The sequence below is a fragment of the Corapipo altera genome, unplaced genomic scaffold (assembly GCF_003945725.1).
Source record: "Corapipo altera isolate COAL_440 unplaced genomic scaffold, ASM394572v1 343, whole genome shotgun sequence".
Taxonomy (NCBI): domain Eukaryota; kingdom Metazoa; phylum Chordata; class Aves; order Passeriformes; family Pipridae; genus Corapipo; species Corapipo altera.
Window position 1 is genome coordinate 2,233,350 of NW_020884913.1, and position 21,739 is coordinate 2,255,088.

The 21,739-nt window shown below is 41.6% G+C and overlaps 1 protein-coding gene and 1 long non-coding RNA gene across 5 annotated transcripts in view; one reads left to right on the plus strand and one right to left on the minus strand.

The window, feature by feature from the left end:
* The first annotated feature begins 3,006 nt into the window (after positions 1-3,006).
* Positions 3,007-21,222, plus strand: LOC113952524. The gene is made up of 3 exons (XR_003529574.1): positions 3,007-3,111; positions 19,653-19,657; positions 21,210-21,222. It is a non-coding gene; the product is annotated as an uncharacterized LOC113952524 (long non-coding RNA).
* The window catches only part of HELZ (helicase with zinc finger), a 77,421-nt gene continuing 61,351 nt past the window's right edge, over positions 5,670-21,739 (minus strand). For 3 of the 4 annotated variants that reach the window (XM_027654662.1, XM_027654661.1, XM_027654663.1), the window contains 8 exons: positions 20,842-21,035; positions 18,271-18,478; positions 17,685-17,761; positions 16,920-17,490; positions 16,296-16,536; positions 14,668-15,181; positions 11,618-11,870; positions 8,083-8,411 (listed from right to left, as the gene is read on the minus strand). In XM_027654662.1, the coding sequence (XP_027510463.1) occupies positions 8,083-8,411; positions 11,618-11,870; positions 14,668-15,181; positions 16,296-16,536; positions 16,920-17,490; positions 17,685-17,761; positions 18,271-18,478; positions 20,842-21,035 (2,387 nt within the window). Of the gene's footprint in view, positions 8,412-11,617; positions 11,871-14,667; positions 15,182-16,295; positions 16,537-16,919; positions 17,491-17,684; positions 17,762-18,270; positions 18,479-20,841; positions 21,036-21,739 lie in introns of all 4 variants that reach the window. The other variant, XM_027654660.1, reaches the window with a different exon arrangement.

Here is a 21,739-nt window from a genome sequence, read left to right on the forward strand (position 1 = left end):
CACTAATTCTGGGTGGTGTTTGCACGGGGCTCTCATTAGTTCCCCCTGAATGGGCTTTTTAACAATACCCTGCTTTGCTCACTGTATCGAAAACTACATTTCAGGAAAAATCCTTTAAAGCAGCTGCCAAGATGGAAAGGACTTTGCCTGGAACACCCAGGAGAGTCAGCCCTGGAAGCACCTCACTAGTGCATTGAGTTGATGCTGCTCGAAGCAGCGCAGACCCGAGGCAGTGCTGGGGGATGCTGAGGGGGCTCGTTTGCTGCTGAGCCCCTGCAGGGCTCTGCCACAGCTGCCTGAAGCACTGGGAGAACTGGGGGGCCCCCAGCCTGGCCACCTGCAGCACTGGGGGTCCCCCAGCCCCACACACTCACCCAGCCCCTCCAGCCAAGCCCTTTTCACCATCACAGTCCCTCAGCACCAGTCGTCTTTCTTTTTTTCTTTTTTTTCTTTTTTATTTTTTTCTCCCTTTACAGTTCAATTTTCAGAATCTGCTTCAGCATTTCCTCCCCCAGGTAGGAAAAAGTATGAGGTTTACAGTGGACGTTTTTCACCCCATAATTTAAAAATCAGGAGGAAAGGGAACTAAATGTCCTTCCCTCCACGTTCAGCTGTCCCCAATCCTAAAGAAAAATAGAATTCATAACAGAAAATCTCTGATCAAGTTGAAGACATCTGAAATCATGACATGTTCAAGCATTTGGAGAAATTCCCCAACAATTAAATGCTGGCCTGAGGGGCCCCACCACCACCCAGACCCTGTTGGGGTGCACTGAGCCCCAGCAGCCCCAGCCAGACTCAGGTTTGTCTCCATCTCCCCATCAGCAGCGTGGCAGCAAAAACAGAAGCCTTTTGTGAAGTTGCATTAATGTTTTTCAAGCTCTTTGAAGTTGAAAAGCACTACAAATAACACATATATTATGAAGTTTTGGGATGAAGCATTCACTGGTGCTCAGATGTGAGTGTGAGCTGAGGAGCTCTGCCTGTCTCTCATTATGAGAGACAACTGCAAGTCTTCAAGTTGTCACAGAGCCACTCTGAAATGCTAAATGGTTTTGAAATCTTATTTTTGGGTACAGAGCTGACATTCTTCATTTGCATTTTCATTGTTCAGGAAAACAGAGGCTAGTTTCTAGGGAGATCCTTTACGTGCAACAACAGAAAGGAAAGTAGTTGGTGTGACCCTGCGGTGGCTGACCCCGGGTTGGGACATCCCAACCTACACAAGGCAGGTTAATCCAAGCAGAGCAGCTGGCAGGCACAGCAGCATTCCCAGCTCAGCCATCATCACCACCTCAGACATGCCAGGGCTTGAGATAAGCAAAGTTTGGGGACATGGGTCTAAGTTCATCACGCCACACGGAGCAGTAACATGTCCTGCATCCCTGAGAAGCACCTTTACTGAGGTGTCATCCCTCTCCTGCAATGTTTCTTCTGGGAAAAATTATTTATAGGTAGGTTCTTGATAGGCCAACTTTTTGTCCAGCCAAGATGCTGCTTAGTCCCCCTCATATTCAAGAGCAAGACATGAACGTTTGAGATAAACACACCCTGGAAGGTCTCCCCATCTCTTGCACACTCCCACCTGCACCAGGGCTGACCTGCTTCATCCAAGCCCCAGTGAGAGCAATGGAAAGATTCCCAGTAAGTGCTGGGGTTTGGCCTGGACCCAAGGTTTTACAGCCTCTCTGGGCTCACTTTACTCATGAGGCAGAGAAAACACACAGCTCCCAGCAGCAAGATCCTCCACCCACAGCCAGAGCTCAGGCAGCTCAGCAAGATGCCTCCTAAAGCCTTTAAACTCACCGAGCTTTATTCTCCTCCTGCTCCAAGCTGAGGCTTTGTGATCATTCCCTGCTCCATATGGTCCCTGCCAGACTGAGAAGCACATGGATGGCTTCATTTTCTTCTTCCTGATATTAAGAACTGCTGAAGAGGGACCTGTCCATTAAATTGGTCATTGGTATTCACAGTGGGAAAGGCACTGCTCTTGCAGCAGGTTCGTTCTGCCGCATCGAAACCTCTCTCCCAGAGAGCTGATAATGTGTTTTGAGACTTAATAAAAGTAATTGGTCTTCATAAAGGAAAAAGAATATAATGTTGGAGGGGGGAGCTGTAACTGGCTTCAGTTTTCATTTTCTCAGCTGAACAAATAGCAGGGAACGGCCACCAGAACTTCAGGAATGTACCAGGAAACATGAAAGAAACTTTCTCACTGGCAGGGAGTCATCAGAGCCAAACAGGGATGGGGACCTGGCTGCTGCACATCCTACAGGAGCATACGTGGGCTTGGGACCCGGCCAAAGAATTGAGTGGGAAACACAGCAGAGACAGGGAGAGGTGAATTGATTTGCAGAACAAGTAACAACCACCAGCCACCAAGAAACCCTGAGTGTTGCTCCTGTCACCACCAGAGCCACAGACCCCTTCGGTCGTGGGTTCCTTGGGCACGTCCATTTGCCACTCCATAAACCAACATCCCTGCCCAGCCCTTCCCTCAGGGCACCCACACTGAGGTGCCCCAGGGAGAGGAGACACAGGGCTGCGATTCTGGTGGCTGAACTCTGCCCACCACCCTGCAAAGCCCGAGTGTTAAATCACAGTCGACGCAGCAGCAGACGCGAAGTTCTCTGTTTATGTACGGTTTGCTGTGAGGCGTGGAGAGAATCTGCTTCCCTCATCTTTAAACGCCGTGTTGTGTGAACTTAATGTGCAGAAAAGGTGTCAGACAAACAACCCTGAAGAAGAAAACTGCCTGTTTAGCAAGCAGTGAGCTGAGCTCTCCAACACCCTTCATCTGCAACGAGGTACTGCAGGAACAGCCCAGCACCGGCAGCGTGGGGAACCAAGAACTCACCAGGGAGCTCAGATGGGGGTGTGCAGAGAGGATTTCACCCACAAGTCCCAGTACAAACCCCTATTTCTCCCTTAGTCCATGCCTGAAGAGAGCCAGCATACACAGGATGCTCAGGGGTTTGACCATGCAGTTTACAATGGCACAGGTGGACTCACCTATTTGTTTTTTCACTGATCCCTTTCCATTCTGTCGCTTCCTTGTGGCCATCACCTCTTTCTCCTCACTCTGACAGTTGTGGAAGTGATTCCCAGAAAGTCCCAAAGATCTGGGAACTCTCCCCCCTGCAATGAGACCCTTGGCCCTGCTGCAGAGGGGCCCTTTCTCTCCTGGGCCTGACAGCTCTTGAAGAACATACCTGATACACGAGGTCATCAACACCAGGAGATGCTGTTTGCCAGCCCCAGAGAGGGCCCTGGGGATTAACACCAAACCCCCGGGCTCCATCCAGCACTGCAGCTGGACAGTCACATGCCAGGAACCTGACCATGGACAGAATAAACCTCAGTCACCTTCATTTTAAACAACCTCCCACTTTCCAGGGTGGGACAGTGCCCCTTGGAACACTGTATCACTTTACAACTTAACTCCAGGAGCATTGGGCTGCTCTGCACCATAACCCACCCACAGCAATGGGACCTGCTCTAAAAGCATCCCTTCCAATTATCTCCCCTTTCCACTGTCACCAAGGGGCAGGAAAAGAGCACCATGACTTTGTTTTGATTGAAGAAGAGGATGATTTTTCTTGCTTTGTCATCCCTGATGGATGTTCTGGCCCTGGTGAAGCTGTTGAACATAAATCCAAGACATACAGACATCACACATGCACACCCTGCATCCAGACACCCAGCTGCTTTGCTGCTCTCTAGGGAAATGCAGAGAAGGGAATAAACTGAGATTTCTGGGCTACTTTCTATGTAATAGAAAGGGCTGCACCCCAGGCTCTGGTTCAGCCTTGTGCCCAGTATCACCAGCTCTCACTGGGAGCACCACCACAGCTTTACAGCTGGTCCTGTGGAGGTATTCACCCTCCAGGAGGGAGCCAAGTCTTAGGGAAAAGGGACTGACAACATCTTCTAACCAGTCTTGGGTAATTCAGATCACAGAGCATGTTCTGTAATTTGTCAGCAGCATCTATTAATCCTTAATGAGGTAAAAACTCCTCAACATCTCTCGACTGAAGTTGCCAAAAGAAAAAAAAAACCCATCGAACTGACATTTCCACACTTCTGCTGTAAATTCTTTACTTCTCCTGAATGGAAGAAAAAAAACAAATTTAGAAGGATTCAATCCTTGCTCCCTGACACAGCTAACAAAGAGAGACTGGCTCAAGTATTGCTACACCAACAGAAATAGCCCATATTTCATGTCAGGGAATACGATGTGCGAATTTTTACAGGCACCATAGATCATCGCCATCTGTCTTGACAAGTTAATTGTCTGCAGTTTTTCTAGGAAAACCAGAAACTTTTAAAACTAACAAAACAAATGAGTAGAACAATGATATGGGCAGAGCATTGTGGGCTCACTGCCCTGGAAATGTGAGGGTTCTGATATGCCTGAGTTCGGTCTGAAAAGGAAATTTGGAGTGGCCAGACAGTGCTCCTGGTGCCAGTTATAGCACTGAGGTACCACACACACAGCAAAAGAATTGCTTAGAGAGCATGATCTCTGCAGAAAAACCAGCTGAACTCCATAAATCTGGGAACAAAACAATAATTAATCAAAGTAGGGAATGGTACTCACAGGGTTTGTAGAGTCAGTGGCAGGATTCACATCCTGCAAAGGGCCACACAATTAAAAAACCAGGACAAACTGTATTAGATGACAACCTCCCAGCTGCATTCCCTAAGTGGATTTTTAAAGGATGGAGGCTCTATTTGAAATGTAAAAGAAAAAAAAAAGTTTCATTTTTTTAGAGCCAAATAATTTCTTTTTAAAATCTTTCCCTCCATTCTTTATTAGTTCTTACCACCACACTGACAACCTCCCATGAGGCATCCAGATTTTTCTCACGATAAACTGGAATTCAAGAAAATAAACCCAGAAATTATTCTTGGTGTTAAATACCAGCTTTCTAAATTTAGATCCGCATGATCCTGTCGTTTAAATATTCCACAGACAACAATGGGGAGTTTATTCTCAAAGGAAAATGGGATTTGGCACTAACTGTACTATTAAATGTAAAAAAAGTCAAGGAGCCAAGCACCCTTTTGGTGTAGATGCCCAAACCCCCATTATTTTCCTCCAAATTGAGACATTTTATACAAACCAGACTCATAATTTTGAATTCTCCTTGTAACTGCAACAGCTCCATATTTACAGTGCAGCTTGAGCAGTGCCCACTGGAGCCATCTGTAAGTCTTAATTTCATTTTAATAAGAGTGTGATTAAAGCCCTAGGAGAGTTTATAATACACTTTGGGGGTTTTCTACACATGACTTCAATAAACACTGGATAATTTGCTCTAAAACCCAAAGATCCCACTCAGGACTATACATGTGACATACAATGGCCAGACATTTCCAAAGAAATAATCTTTTGGAAAAAAACCCTCACTCTAAGAAATTCAGTGATTCCTGTCAAAGCTGAGAGCCACAAGCTCTCTGCCATTCCATCCTCAAACTCCTGGGTGAGAGCACTTAGGAAAACATAGCACCAAAACCAGCAGGGATTTTCATAAAGAAATTGTAACTCAAGAGAGAAAATGCTCCTTTCTCCATAATATTTTCAGTGTAGATCAAGTGCTGGTGTAAAACAGAATAAAATGTGGTGAGACGTGACCATCTCCCTTTAACTGATGGACAGAGAGCAGTAAATTAACAAGTGACGTTTATTGGTTTAAAATTCATATGTGGTGAACAGAATCAAAGGGCTGCTCCATAGAAAGGAGTGATTTTGGAAACCCCTGAAACTCCAAAGCATTTGAGGGGCATGTGAACCCTACCTGTCCTCTGCCACAGCCTGCACAGCCCACCAGGGACTCTCCACAACGTCCAGGCACACGGATCCATCTCTCCAAGCGGTGCCAGGTGCTCCGTGGAGGAGAACTGGCACAGTTCTGCCAAAATAAGGAGCCTGAGGCAACTTCCACTGGCCCCTGCTGATGGATTTCCCATTTCTGCAGCCGTCAGCTTGGCAAAAACGGGAGTTTTGCTTGATTCAAGGTTGCAGAATTTGGCCTCTATACTCATTTTTGGGTCCTCTGGATTTGATGGTGCTGAAGGGATAAAAGCACAACTTGGCAGGGGCTGTCCCCTCCCCCTTGTTTGGTACAGACATCAGGAAATAAATTAACGAGTTATGAGTGATTTGCTTCGCAGCAAAAAGAAGGAAAAAGGTTTTCAGATAAGTTTCTGAACCACAAGCCAGCAAAGACTTATAATAAAAAAATTCATATGCAAGCCTCTGCAGTGCAATGAGTTTAAATCAACCCCAGTTCATAAAGACCCTTGTCTTCAAACATGAAGCCAAATGTAAAAGAATAAACCTGATTGTAACCAGAGCAAAAATCTGATTGAACCAGGAGCAGCCACTGCTTCCCAGGGAGGTGTCAGCTGAAATCACCCCCACACAACTCTAAAATTTCCATTCCCACAGGTGGAGGAATCCTGCAACTACACCCAGCTCATCCCTGTAAAACAGTTCCCAGATTTAAAGTTATTTCAACTGGAAAAAGAGAAAAAAAAAAAACAAACAAACAGGAGAATCTCTCCAACCCCCCTCTGGAGCTCCCCAGCACAAAGCAGGGACAGTGTGCAAGGCCAGAAATCTTTCTCCACAAAGTTTATCTTCTGAGGTTTCGTTCACACTTGGTTTCTTTAATTTTTTTTTTTTTTTAATATCCCATCATTAATTTTTTTTCAGATTGTAACTCCTGAAGGGTCAGGTTCTTGAAGAACTTCACAGAGCTCACATAGATAAATAACGTGGTAACCACTCTGATCCCCAGAAGGTCTCGATTAAATTTGGATACAGCTTTGACAAACATTAAATCTCTTCTTTAATGATGTTCCTCAAACAAAACAGTTAGCAAAATATCTGAATTTCCTTGTATAATGTCACATTTTAATGTAAACATCAAATAATGTACCAAAAGTTTTACCGGAAAAAAAAAACAAAACCCAAAAAAAAAAAACAAAACCCAAAAAAAAAAAAATTAAAGCGGCACAATTCTTTTATACCACTGGAGAAAGGGGGGAAAAAGCCAGATTACAAACATTTACACATGCATAGTGGAAAAAAAAAAAATTAAACAAACAAACAAAAAAAGTCTTTTACTAAATTCACGCATTTTTTTTTTAAAATAGTTATTAAATCTACTAAGCACCAACATACCTAAAAATTTATTTTCAGCTTCATGATTCATTTAAAAAACCTATCAAATTAACTTTTCAAACAAGCTTATATTACTAGCTTGTCCAAAAATAAAATGTAGAGTTTTTTTGGGCTTTTTTTGTTATTTTTTTTCCTTTTTTCTTTTTTTTTTTTAATTATTTTTTTTAAAGTGTATCAATACTTTTATCTGAATGTTTCCAAACAATGGCATAGGTGTCTGCAAAGAATGCCTTTACTTTACCCTACAGTGGATGGAAAATACAATACCACATCATACAGAATCTAAAACTATAAAAGTCTGAGAATGCAGCATCCCTTCACAAAAAAGCTGATAAAACTGAAATTATTTAGAAGATGCTGCACCTTTATTTAAAAAAAAAAAAAATTAAATGAATTTAAGCAGAAATAACATACATTTTTACATTAACTGGCCATTTCTGGTACAGAAACCCAGCATAGTATGCTAATGTTATTGAATAAATGTAAATGCTACTTACAATCTTCTTAAATACAATTTAGACAAACTTTTTTTTTTCCTTTTTTAGTTTTTCCTTTTTTTTTTTTCCTTTTTTTCAAGTTGTACAGGTAATCTCTCAGCTGCTAGTTTAATGCAACATATCATTAACATTACACAAATTAAAAAATAACACGTGTGTGTTTTCCTACAGAAAAGCTTCCAAAAACCCGACCCACATCAAAAAATGCAAAATAATGGAATATAATTAAAAAAAAAAAAAAATTAGTTGCAAGTCTAGCAGCAAAGCAATTAAGTGAGGATATATTTACTAATATAAACAAAGGGAATATTTGCAACTACAGGTGAAGCCCCAACTACCTTAGATCTACGGACACAAATAAAAATTAAATTCTCTCTAAAAAAAATAATCTGATTATTTAAAATAGGAGTAAAAGCCATTGCTACCTGATGAACTACCTAGGCTAAGTTCCTGAAACAAGGACAAAGGGTCGCTGTTCTTTTTTGTCTGCTCAGGAGGGGGTTTGGGCTTTGGGGGGGCCCGCAGGGCGCTCGCGTAGGACATGACGGGCTTGCTCCCGGCGGGCTGGGGGCTGCTGCTGTTGGACTCCACCAGCTGCTTGTTGGGCATGAGAGGTGGGAACTGGCCCAGGTGCTGGAGCACGTTGTAGTTGAAGGAGTTGGAGAGCTGGATGTTCTCGGCCTTCAGGTGTTCCTCGGGGGGCTTCGCTGTCTTGGGTGGAGCTGCGGGAGGAGGAAGCAGAGCGTGGGTAAGCGAAAGGCTCTGACGTAGCAAATCTACCTGAGGTAACCCCAAAATAAGTACTGGGGGTACTGAAACTGGAAACCGCCTCCCACACCACCAATTTTCTGTGTTTAGTCACTGTGTGTCCTTGAAAATTATTATTAAGTTCACAGACTCAGATAAGCAGGGGATGGTTTGAGTTGGAAGGGATCTTAAAGCTCATCTCATCCCACCCCACCATGGGCAGGGACACCTTCCACTAGCCCAGGTTGCTCCAAGCTGGTCTTGGAGTTCCCCAGCTTCATTCCCACTATTGGACTGTGCCCTATCCTTGCCACCAACACCCCAGGAATGACAGTGTTAAACACCCTCTCTGTGGGTGCCCACAGCCCGGAACACCGAACCCGCAATTCCGCACAGCGGATTTACCCGGTGCATGGAAGGTAAGCTGCTTCCCTGTGGGATCTACTCTAATTTAAGCACTTTATCCACTGAGACAGCACAAAGAGTATTTCATTCCTCTTGCTTTATAGCTTAATAGGCTAAAATTAAAATTTACAGCACCATATATAATTCATTCTCCAACAGCAATTCAGAGTCCTGAATGCCAAGCAACTAATTATTGGTATTTTAGGCTGAATGCATTCCTGCTAATTGATATGTTCTTGCTCCACATTTAACAACTTCTGTAACTATCAGAAAAAATGGTGCTTTAACCAGAGGTATAAAACTGCTTTCAAGTGAATTTCCTGAATCCTAATGAGGTACCTTACTTTGTCTGGAGAATTCTGCTGTCTTACACAACTAGAGAAACTCCACACTGATGAAACAGGTAAATGTTCTATCTGTAATAGCCTAAGAGCTGGACAGCACATATAATCTGTAATTATTTCAATCTTTAACCCTATATAATGTTATTTTTAAAGTGCACATAGAAAACTGTACCATCAAATGAGTGTAAAAGTAGGAAAACAAAGTATACAGTTAATTTTCTCGCTGGAAGGGTCGCACACAGCCTTCTGATTTTTACAAAGCAAAAAAACTCCATAACAAACTCACAGAAGAATGACTATGGAAAGAACATAAGCAAAGCAGTTTTGCTAGGGTTGCTATGATTCAACAAAAACCAAACAACCCAGACCACGAGCAGAAAAACCTCCCAAAAATAACCACAGCACTCAAGACAAGTAATGACAAGCGGGGCCAGAGGTGAAAGCTGTGTGTGGTTGAGGTGTCCAACAGAAGAAAAAATATGAAATAAACATCTTGAGTAAGAACTTAAATCATTTTCTTTCTATCAACAGAAAAAGCAATGCATATCAAACTCTCCAACTGCAATTTTGGGAAGTGCCTGCATGTAACGACCCTGAGGAATTCACAGCAGCTCCCCTTGCCCTCCATAAATCCATCCTGATCCAATCCAACAGTGGTGCCTCAGCCATTCCTGATGTACAGGAGAGATCAGCCCTTGGACAGTCTGGATCAGGGTCTCTCTCCAGCAAAAAATGCAGGCACAGGATAATTTCCCAGCCTCACATTCTCACAGGGTTTTATTTCATGGATAAAAATCAATGGTAACGACAAACAGTGCAGTTACTGGTCATTAACCCTCAGCTCCATAAAACACATTTGGGCTGTAAATATGATCATCACAGGCACTGAGCTGTGAATGTGGGAAAGCACAGCAGCCAGAAAATGGAGATTTGTTTGCATGAACCACTAGATATGGGCACTATTCATATACACTTATTTACAAAACAGAAACCATTCTTAACTCCAGCAAAAAGTATTTTCATAGCAAAAGCAGTTACTGGTCAGAACTTGACCTTTTCATTTAGAATTTACTATTTGACAGCAAATGTAGGGATATGGTACTTTTTACATACACATCTGTCCTCTGTAGACTTTACTCACAAACACTTTACATTAAAGCAAGGAAATGTGGCACTGGCTGATCCCAAAGTAACCTTGCCAGGGTTCCTGAGCTCCTATTAGATAACCACTATTAGATAACCACCAGTCTAGGGAGCAACTCCAGTGATGAATGTCATAAAACACTGTGCATTCAGCTCCTTGATTTTCAGTAAAAACAGAAATAGATTGAAGGAGGTGCCCTGAGCTTGAAGTTTTGAACAAAAGATGCTGCCACACACATGGGTTTGCAAAATAACATTTTCACATTTTGGAAATTAAAAGGCACATTAGGAACTTAACTCTCGAGTGCTGTTGCTAATATAAACAGCTTTTTTTCATTCATTCTACACTGCTTGTTTCTACTTCACAATCACTGTAATGTTATAAGATGTTTTAGGTTTATAAAGCTTCATCAAAAGCAATTAAATCTTTTAAGGCCAAAAAGAACCATCCTATAAATAATTCTGCATTATTAAGTGGTTTTAATATCCACACCAGGATATTGTTCATATTTTTACTAATCTTGTTTTTAAATTACCACTGGAGATTCTTAAAGCAAAGTCATGGAGAAGAAACTGTACTATCCTGGTTATTTTGTTTTTCACAAACACTGAAAGTATGGAGAACAGAAGAATAGCTGCACTGCTCCAACTCTCTGCTCACAGCTTTTTTTTCACCTCTGAAAAGTTAATTTAGTTTCTGTCTGCTCAATCAATCAGCACTGCTCCTACCACCAGGGAAGCCACGTTCCACTGAGATTGTTCCACGGTGAGAGAGAATTTAAACTCGTCACTACTTTGATGAAGTACCAGAATTTACTGGGAGAAACGCTGAGAGTACTAATTCAGTTTATGTGCTGCTCCCCCAGACTGTAATATCAACACCAAATATCACTGAATCTGGGAACAAATAATCCATCTTGCAAATAAATCCCACCAGTCACCTTAGCTCCTCTCAGCAAAAACTCAGCTGCACTTGAAACCACTGTAAGAGACTATTTGGGTTTACTGGAGCTTTTGGAGAGGACTAAGGAGCAGCATTGATTTAGGACATGGAGAACGCTCACAGTATTCTTTAGGCAGCAGCAGGATGGTAACAAGATGGCAAACAAAACCAGGATTATTCCAAACCTTTAACTGCTGAAACAACAAATACTTCAACACCGGGTTTGGGAATTCAAGAAATGACAGAAAACATGTTGTGGGAAAAAACCCCACAACCAACTCTTCACTTAGACTTGGTCACTGCAGCTTAAATTGTCTCCTTAGAGCAGAGATCCAAGGGTACCCACCTAACAACTCCCGGGGTGGAACTGCTCTGCTGGCTCCGTTGCATGGAATGTTTGGGTACGGGGCAGAGGAGGAGGAGTTCACCCACAACTCAGGTGAGGAGTAGTTGAACGATGACTGGTTACTGTGGTCCTGAAGCTCTTTACACTGACCAAGACTGTCTTGAGGAGTGTTTAATTCTTCAGAACAAGCCTGGACTGAACTAGAGGAAATTCTTCTTTGGTACAACGGCCTGCCTGGTCCTCTTGGTTCATACTGTGAACAAAAAAAACACAAAACAAAAAATGGCCTTTTTGCTCTTATTTATGTGTCAAATACCATTTCCCCACTCAATTTTTTCCCCTGAAATGTCTTACCAAAAAAAAAAAAAAAGTCCTTTGCATTTAGAAAGAAATCTCATGCATTTCAAGTTATATGTTGGATATTGCAGTCACTGATAATGTTGTTTTGATCACACAAAATAGAGAATTTTAAAGCAACTGCAAAGAACATCAAGTGAGATTCCTTAATTCTCATCAGCCTTTACATCTCACAGTCCTACGTGGGCGATGGATCACACAGTGAGGAGGAAGATACCCAGCATTTACAGATGAAGCAAAGAAAGCACAGAAGCACATAAGAGCAAGAGAAAAATGTTCTTACAGTGTAGCCAGGAAAAAAAAAAAATGGCTTTTCCTTTTCCAAGGGATAAATTAGTGACTTGTATAGCAGGATCTGGGGGAGCAGGATACATTTGTACACTGGATGTTGTGAATGTACACAAACAAATACTCTGGAGAAGCCTCTGCCCTCGGGAGAAATAATGCAGAGAATTTTATCTGAAACCACAGAAATGACCTATAAACCCTGTAGATCACGGAGATGAAAATGGCAGGAGCTCCATTAATTAACCTGCTGACTTCAAAAGTTCAGATTTAAGGGCTCTCTAAACTTTCTCAAGATTTAAACTAAGTCTGCTATATTAACAGTTTATTTTTAAAAAGGAACATACAGTATTTTCTCCCTTCTGCACTGACTAATGAGCATCAATAACAGAAAAGTCATACAGATAAATCTATACTTGGTAAAAGGAAAAAAGAAAACATCCTAATGAAATGCCATAAGAAATTAGCTAAATAAACATCACATAACTTGTTTGCAGTGCCCCAATGTTGTTACTGTATGATCCACAAAAAACAGACAGGGGAAAAAAGTGCATGAAAGAAAACTGTTATATCTTATTTTAGTCGCCATAATCAAGGGGTCAACACTTGCATATCCTGACACTCTCCTGAGGGTTTTCTTCAACAACAACAAAAAAACCCCAAATTCATAAGCTGCTGCCCAAATCACACCCAGAAAATATACATTTATTGAGTTTAACGGGCAATTTTGGTGAGCAGGCAGGAATTTATCAAAATTCTGGACACTTGCAAGTACAGAACCAGACAGAATAACTTCAGTATTCCCTTTGATGTGCAGTTCAGATCTGGTTTGACTAAACACAAGCAAAAGCTTTCAAGTATCAAGTCAATTAACAGTTTTATAAATAGTGATGGAGAAAAGAGTTTAGTGAGGATACCAAAAGTCAAGAAAACTGCCCTGACAACTGCCTTGTATGAGGGATGTCTGTTAAAAACACACCTCAAACCACACTTTGATTTCTTTGTGCATTCTTTGGTCCCACCTACCAGTTGGACCAGCAGTTTTGGGAAGTTTACAGGCAAGTCCCTGTCTTGGAATACTTTTACCACATTTGGCATTTCTGTCACATATTTTGAAAGGAAGAAAAAATAACAACTAAACCGAATTTGCACTAATTACATAAAGGTTCACTCTATTTGTCTTCAGATAGCAGGAGCTGTCACAAGCTCTATAGGAATATTTATTGGTTTATTACTGCTGAAAAGACATTGTTCCTACATCCTGCTGTACTGACAGCAGTAAGTCTTGTCACAAAGTATTAGATTTTATACAAGGTGGGATGACTTAATGGACTGAGACATCAAATTTCTAAATGTCTATAAATTCAAACCTTACTACAGCTCTAGCTGGGCCTGAGGACTCCATTAACCTCTCTGGATCTATATAAGACAGAAATTTGTAAAATGCACTGGAATTCAATTTTAGTTATTTTGCTCAGGCTCATAAACGAAATATTTTCTATTTTCAGAAGTTGAAAGACAATTAAATTAAATATGTATTATGTGAGATAGTGATGAGGAGGGTTCCCCCCACGGCTTCTGTAAAAACCTTAACAAAAATACATCACTTAGGTACAAATACTGGATTACATGCAGTCAGTGTGAATATTAATTCTGGCATTCCTGGAATGCAAGCAGGATATTCCATGTCTAAATATCATACACTTCTCAGCACTCTGTATTCCAACAGGGATTAAAAACTCCTGTTCAAAATGTGACCTGTCCTAGTTGTATGTGCTGGCATTGTCTGCATCCCATAATACACCTCCTTGGAGTCCAGGACAAGAGAACATGGAGAGGGACAGAGCCAGCTGTGGCTGGTGCTGGACCCAGATTCAAGCAGCACAGCTGGGTATCTCTGCACTGATTTCCAGCACTCTCAGCCCCCCAAACACACAAGATGGCTTGATATCAAATGAGTTCAGGCAGGGTGGGATTTATTAAATCAGGGTGAAACACCTGCCCAGCTCTGGTCTCAAGTTTGTAGCTCAACCACACTCAGGGTTCCACACTGAGCCAACTGTCCGGTTCCTTCGCGCTGCCTGTCCAGAGTCACCTCGTGAGCTGTCACCTGGGCTGGGTTAAATCTCACCCCAGATAAACGACAGGCAGAGACCCAGCAAGAAAACTCCGAGTAACACTCAAAAAGCCAAGACTTCCCACTTTGCAGAGAAAATGTTACACCTGCAGTGCCCAGAACCACAAGGTGCTCAGGGTGAATAGCAAAGAACGGCTCCGCCTCCCAGGAACGCCCAGTGGGAGCTTTTAATGCCTGAGGTGCTGGGCATCCCTGACCACTCCACAGTGCAATCTGAGAGCAAAACAACGTGACAACTGCACAGCAGACAAGAGCAAACACCTCCACCTACCTCTTCTAAGCTGTGGAGCGAAGAGGCAGATACTGCTCGAGACGCGAGGGGGTGAAATGGCTCCTGACCGACCGCGTGCTGATGGTTCTGGATTTGTATAAAAGGGTTTTGCTGCGACCTGTGGGGCAGTGGAGGTATCCCATAGTGAAAGCCCTGCCCCATAAGGTGGTTCTGCTGTAGGTTAGCATAAGTCCAGGATCCATCAGGTTGCAGGTATTTCAAGGGAGATGGGGTTATATGTTCGGATGGCATTGAGAAAGGGGGGTTGTATATTTGGGGTAAATGCTGCTGAAATGCTGGGTTACTGGGCAGTTCAATGTCTCTGTTGTTTTCAGTGAAGGTGGGGAAGTGAGCACTGTGGTTGGAGTTGCAGGAAGGAGAAGGGAGTGCTGGTGGGCTCCGGGGCTGCACTTGTCTGTATTGCAACAGTCTCGACTGAGGGGGGGGCATTTCGGCCAAGTCCCGACTTTCACCTGGATCACGGTGGGACAGTTCTCGGAGCAAATCCTGGAATCTGCATTGACAGAATAAATGCATCAAGAAAAAAAAAAAGAAAAGAAAAAAGTTTTGCTGAAATCCCACTCTTTTCTGAGGCAGAAAAAACTCAAGAGCACAAACTACTGAACTTAAATATTCTCGTCTTTGGGCTTACTGACCCCTAACTTCAAAGGATGGGACTGAGCAATCAGAAATCAGGCACGAGAGGATTAATTGGATGAAATACCCACCTGAATCATCTCAAAGTTTTAATAACTCTTGAGATTTCGTTTTTGGCCAGAAGAATCAATTTTTTGTTATCTCTTAAGAGACAACTAAGGGAAGGATTTCCTGCTTTACTACACAGGGTAAAAAGTTCACATAGTTAAGGAAAATTTTAACCCCGTACAAGCCAAAAGCCAGAACAATCACGGATTCCCCTCACTTGCACAACAGACTTTCAAACTTCTTCAAAAGGTCAAGAATACTCAATTCAGCACTTCAAAAATATAAGAGGGCATTTAGATGCTTTACCATGGCTCTAACCACCCAGATGGAAAAGAAAGCATAGTGGGAGATGACAGTAAACAGAGGCAATTTAAAAATCCAGCCTTTACAATACACATGATCAAAGTTGATGACCACTGGAACCATTTTTCTGTTGACATTCAACCGCTTCCTTTCTTGCCCCCTAATGCTCCATCTCAAATACAAGCATTTTTTTGCTTTTAAAAGCAAAGGGTTTTTGAAAAGAAAAATTTAGGTTTCACCGGGGAGCAATGTTTGGGGAAGGGCTGGTTTGTTTGTTTTCGAATTTACAACTTAAATAGGCCTTAACTACACTCAGACACCTCTTTTATAAAAACACAAGGTTGTTGCTCTCTACCCATTCCTTACTCCATAAACACAACACCGAAAAGCTCCATGAAAATATTTTTCCACTACAGCTTTACTACCCAATATACTAACAGAACAAAGCATAACACATAATAAAAGCACAGTTGTAAGTCAGCCTGCCAACTATTTTAACCTTCATAATAACAGCAGCAAAAAGCAATAACCTTTACGTGCCTTGCACTTGATCACAGTGTTACAGATAGGTGCCCACTGCTCAATTTTACACAAGCTCTGATGACTCAGTAAACAAATACCTTGAATATGTTGCCTCTGTTTCATCTTCTGTATTACTGGCAAGTTTCCAGTTTGCCCTAACTTGCTGCTGTTGATGCAATCCAATTGGTTGCTGAGGAAGATGTGGTAGATGAGGATGGTGATGGTGTTGATATGGAATAGTGCCTTGACTGAGATAGGCATTATGTTCATTCCATTGTTGTAACCTGGCTTGTTGTTGCTGCCTTATTGTTTCCAAAGCTACATTTCCATGCATACGATCTACAAAAATAGTTTTAAAAAAAAATTTTATCTAATGCCCTTTTTTAAAGATCTTTATGTCAGAAAAAGAAAAAAAAAAAAAAAAGAATACTTTTTAAACAGTATATTCCAGGGCCTATTATATACTAACTGCATTGCAGTGTATAACCTGGTTATTTAAATCATATGGAAAATCATATAAACATGAATCTTCTAATAAAGTGCTGAATATTCAAACATGCCTGAAGCAGCAAATTATGCTCAATGACATTACTTATGGAAACTAACCCAACAATGACCCAATTCAGAGCAATATGCCTGAAAAAGGTAAATACCTCCTTCATTTTCACTTCAATGTAGTTATAATTGCACACTCTGAATTTAAATAAAGAAAAGTCACCTACCTAAAGTGTCCCCTAAGGGCATTCCTGACGGATTCTCTTCAATGAAGTTGTTCAAGTGGGTTGGCAGAACAGGGTTGTGCTGTGCAAGAGGCCTCAAAGGATTATTGACTTCTTGTAACAGAGGTGGGGGGTGTTGTTCTGAAATCACAGCATCTACAGCAGGAGAATGTGGTCGGTGGGGAATTGGATTATTAAAAAAAGACTGGCTGGGGCCTGCCTGGTAAGCAGGGGAAAGCTGTGAAGGTTGTGGAGGCTGCTGATTCAAATGGTTATGCTGCTGAACTACCTGGCTCTGCTGGGGTGGCATTTGGTTTGCTTGGTCAGGCAAGTGATTTTGCTGCTGACTTAAAAGGTTTTGCTGCTGCTGCTGCAGAGGATACGGCTGCCTTGGGAGCTGGGAGAGGTGCTGGAAGTGGCGGTTGGGAACTGCAAACTGGGAGTGGGGCGGGGTGAGGTGGAGGTTCAGCTGCCTGGGGTTGGGATTCTCTTTGCGATGGAATTTAGCGTTGGGAAAACCAACACCGGAACGGGACTCGGGGCTCCTCTGCTGAGAACTGGCTTCTAAATCAACCTGGAGAAAAGAGAAGGAAAACTTCTGGAAATCCACATTAAAACAAACAACCAACCAAACAAAACCATTTCAGTAATGACTCATTAAAAGCTCATTAAAAGAGGGAATATTAAAAAATGAACATGCAAAACCAAATGAACAAATAAACAAACAAACACAAAACCAAACCACAAACCCAGACAAGAGAAACCCACCTGCTTGGATTCCAGAGGTTTCTTCTCAGGTGTTCGAATTTTACTGATTTCAGGTCCAGCAGCATTTTCACTTTTACCTAAAAACATTTACAAAAGCATTTAGTTTCGATAGAAAAATTATTATTTTGGGATTTTTTTTTTTTTTGCCAGACAGGAAAATTTAGACTTATTAGTATAGCATTTACAGCATCACAGACACTTAATATCATTTACCTAAATAACACTTTTCCTTTAATCTCTGCACTTTGTTCATTAATCATCACTAAGTAGTTCTTCCAACTTAATTGCAAATAACATCAGCAGTTGTACTGCAGAACAGAGATGGAACAATTATACCCTCAACATCCCTCCCCAGCTTCCATTACTTCCTCCTCTGAATGCCACAGTATCTGAGTTATTCTATTTGTAATGGCAAATCTCACATTCTTTCCCCAGCTCTGTAGATCCCTCGATCAGGGAGGAAAGGGCGAAGGAAGGAAATAAAAATACCCTATTTAAAGGATATTGTAAAGTACAATCATAAAGTAATTTAAAGCACAAAACTCTCAAAACCAGACCAATTTTCACTGCCATTTCAACCACTGACCATTTCGATTTTGTTCGTGCTGCTCCTTTTCCTGATGCTGGAGCTGCTGCTGTCCCATGTTAACTGGAGAGTGATGCCCCAGGCCATAAGGGATAGGAGACCCACGCCCATGTGCCTGTAACAGGTTCATATTATATGCCATAGCTGCTTGATGAGTAATGAGTCGAGGGTCGACTGCAAACCTACCCTGATACCCCGTCCATGGTACCTACACAGTAAAAAAATTAAAAAAAGATAAAAAAGGAGACAGATGCAATCTGTTAAGGTACATTAAAGACAGAGAAGTAACAAGCACACTGATATTAGGTCAAACAATAGTTTTCTGTGCATCAGATGACCTGAAACACTCACACACAGCTACAGCTGGTGCTGGAAAGGGAGAGCTGTAAGGGCAGCAAAGATTTCGGAGGACAATCCTGGGCAAAAAAATTTGTATCGAAACCCACGGTTTTTTTCAGTGGTTTCAAAATTCTGACAGAAAAAATTGATGGACAAATTGTAGTTCAACAAACTTTAGATTAATCTCTTCTCTAATTAAACAGACATGGATGAAGGTCAAAAAAATAAAAATCCGTTTCTCCCGGTAGTGAAGGACATTGGGTTGTGGCTTGAGGGGAAGAACAGAGGGAGAAGCCTCTGACCTGAGGAACAGACCTTTTAGCATCCAGTGCTGTGATTTTGTACCACTGAAGGAGCAGCCAGGCCATTCCTCTGCACCCAGGAGACACTTAGTGAAGGTACCAGGACTACTGGGAAGTTAACAGGACTATTGGGACAATCCAAGACCCTCCACAAGTGAGGAATGACAGGGCTGCTCCAAAGTGTCTGTGCTACATCTGAATCGCACATTTGAAGTAAAATCCACCTCCTGAAAGCAGGTAATAAAAGTCTGGATTTTTTTACAACGGTTTCAGTTTTATTCCTGAAAGGAATGCAAAGGAAGACAGCTCTGGATCAAATTAGTTCAATCTCTCCCTGTAGGGAATTTATTAAAAGGAGGAAAATACACGAATCAGAGGTGAGTGCAGGGAGAGTAATCACCACTCAGGCTGCCAGAGCATCCCTTAGTGATGACAGCACACAACCCCCTCCTGCTTTTACCTTGGCTATGGGAACTGCATTAAACAAAGCAAAGACATCATTTCATCTTACATGAACATAAACACATTTTACTTCAGTCCCTACTTGTTTCAAGTGTAACAACTTTCACGCTACTCTTTTTTTAAATTACTATTTGCCCTTGAAATGTGCACTTTGAACTTTAGCTTTAGGCTGCTCTTGCATCTGTACAACCTCAAATCATCTCTGAGCCTCTTTTCAAAAGTAGCTGTCTCATTAGTACCTCAGTCTTCCCACTTAATTATTTAAAAATCCATCCTCAGGGAAGGTGAGCTCAAAACACTTATTTTTAATACATTTCTTTGATTGGAAATACATAAAAAATATATTAACCTTGGAACAATAAGGCAGAGCTTTTTAAATTACCTTGGTTTGATATTAATATAATGTGAGCAAGCATGACAAAGATACAGCTGCTGGCCTTCTCATTGCATTTAAATTTACTCATCAAATGCAGATTTCTAGTAAGCTTGGAAAAAGGAAAATTCCTTGGCCTAGCAAAGAAAACCAATTTACAGCTGCCAGCTGATCTAAGACATACAACTGAAACTACAGCAAGTCCCCTATTCAGCACCCATAACCCAAATTACAACAGAGCATTATTGAAAAAAAAACAAGGTAACTGTGTTCCAACATTTAGCATTATGAAAGGAATTAAACCCATGTGCATGTGTTTAATTCCATGTCCTTCCCACAGTTTTCAGGAGTTGTGCACAACACAGACACGTTACAACCTTTTGCAGCCTTTGTTCTTTCCTTGCATTTTCCTCCATGAATATGTGACTGTGAAGGGCAGCAATAAAGCAGAGGCTGCTTCTTTAATTTGTGGCAATTTTGGAGGGACAGTCTGATCTGTAATCCAAAATTCCATGCATAAATGTAGCCTAAAAGACCTGATTAGAGATCTTCCTTCTGTTCCCAAATGTCATTAAGGAAAGGGATTGGAGAGGAAACTGGTTCACTACAAGGTTCTGGAAGGGAAAAACATCCCATTATGCTTATTTTTCTTATCACTTCACTTCAGACACCTTGCACTGCAGAATTCCAAAACTGGTAATTTAGACTGTGTGAAGCCAATAAAGAGAAACAAACTGGGGGTGAATCACTGATGTCTCTCTGATGATTAAGAACTGAACTGGGCCAATAATTCTGAGGCAGGTGTCTCGAGTCACGGCACACAGATTCCACTGGTGTGCCTAAAACACACCAAATTACATGAACATGGAATTGCTTTTAGGTTGCCTGGAGTTATTTTGTGGGAGCAAAGCTTTAAAGGCCCTATTTTATGGTGGTCCTCTGCACTGCCACTCCTAAAGCCAGCAAAGCTCATATATTTGAAGTAAAGTGCTGAATAAACCTGCAATAAATTCACTATCTGATTTTTCCCATATATATGGTGCATACAATAACTGAGGAGAGGGTTGAGGGGAAAAACACAAAATTAATTCTTACAGGCAAAGGCACAGACATGACCATATTTCCTCCATAGACAGCAGGTACATAGAGAATACTTGTCCCAGTGTGTGGATCTATCCTTTGAACAGGACTTGGAGATTTCCCCAGGTTGGGGTGAGGTCCCAGAGGAGGAGGGGGAGGAGTAAATGCTCGGATAGGATTTCCAATTAGAACAGAAGGATTGGGCTGAACTGAAAAGAAAGACCAAAAAAAAAATATTTATATACACAAAAAAGCAAGATATATACACAAAAAGAACATGAAGCCACTGTTTCTTTCTTTCTTTCTTTTCTTTTTTCTTTTCTTCTTTTTTTTTTCATCCTGATAGCATCTATCTTTATAAAGCCTGTGTGAAACTCTCTAAGAGCACAGGTCTGATATACCAAGAGAAAGCATTAATCAAATCAAAAATTTGAAGAGGCAGAAAATATGAGCTGAGATACAGAGAAACAGATATCTGGTAAGTGCATTAATGAGAGAACGTCCCAAACCAATTAAATATGCTGACAGTCAGAGTAGTTGTTAAGCACTGCATCAAAAACTAAAATCACCCTCTTTTCTTTAGCAGGGAAGACAAGCTTTAAATTAGTGCTTTTTCAAATTAATAACAAAATTATTCAGCTGTGGCATGCTACCTTGCAAAGGTATCATTGGTAATATCTGGATATATGACAGCACAATTTAAGTTCAAAGTACCCCATAAAAAAGTGTCTGCAATATAATGTCCAAACCCTTTTAGTGCAAATACAGTGGGACAGGGTTTTACAGTATGAATTTCAAATACAGTCATTTTTAAGAGGCCAACAATTATGTTGTGTTAAGGCTCCAAAGTCAGTGCACACAACACCTATAAAGGGAAAGCCTCAGAAATACCTAATGTCCATTTAACAGCCTA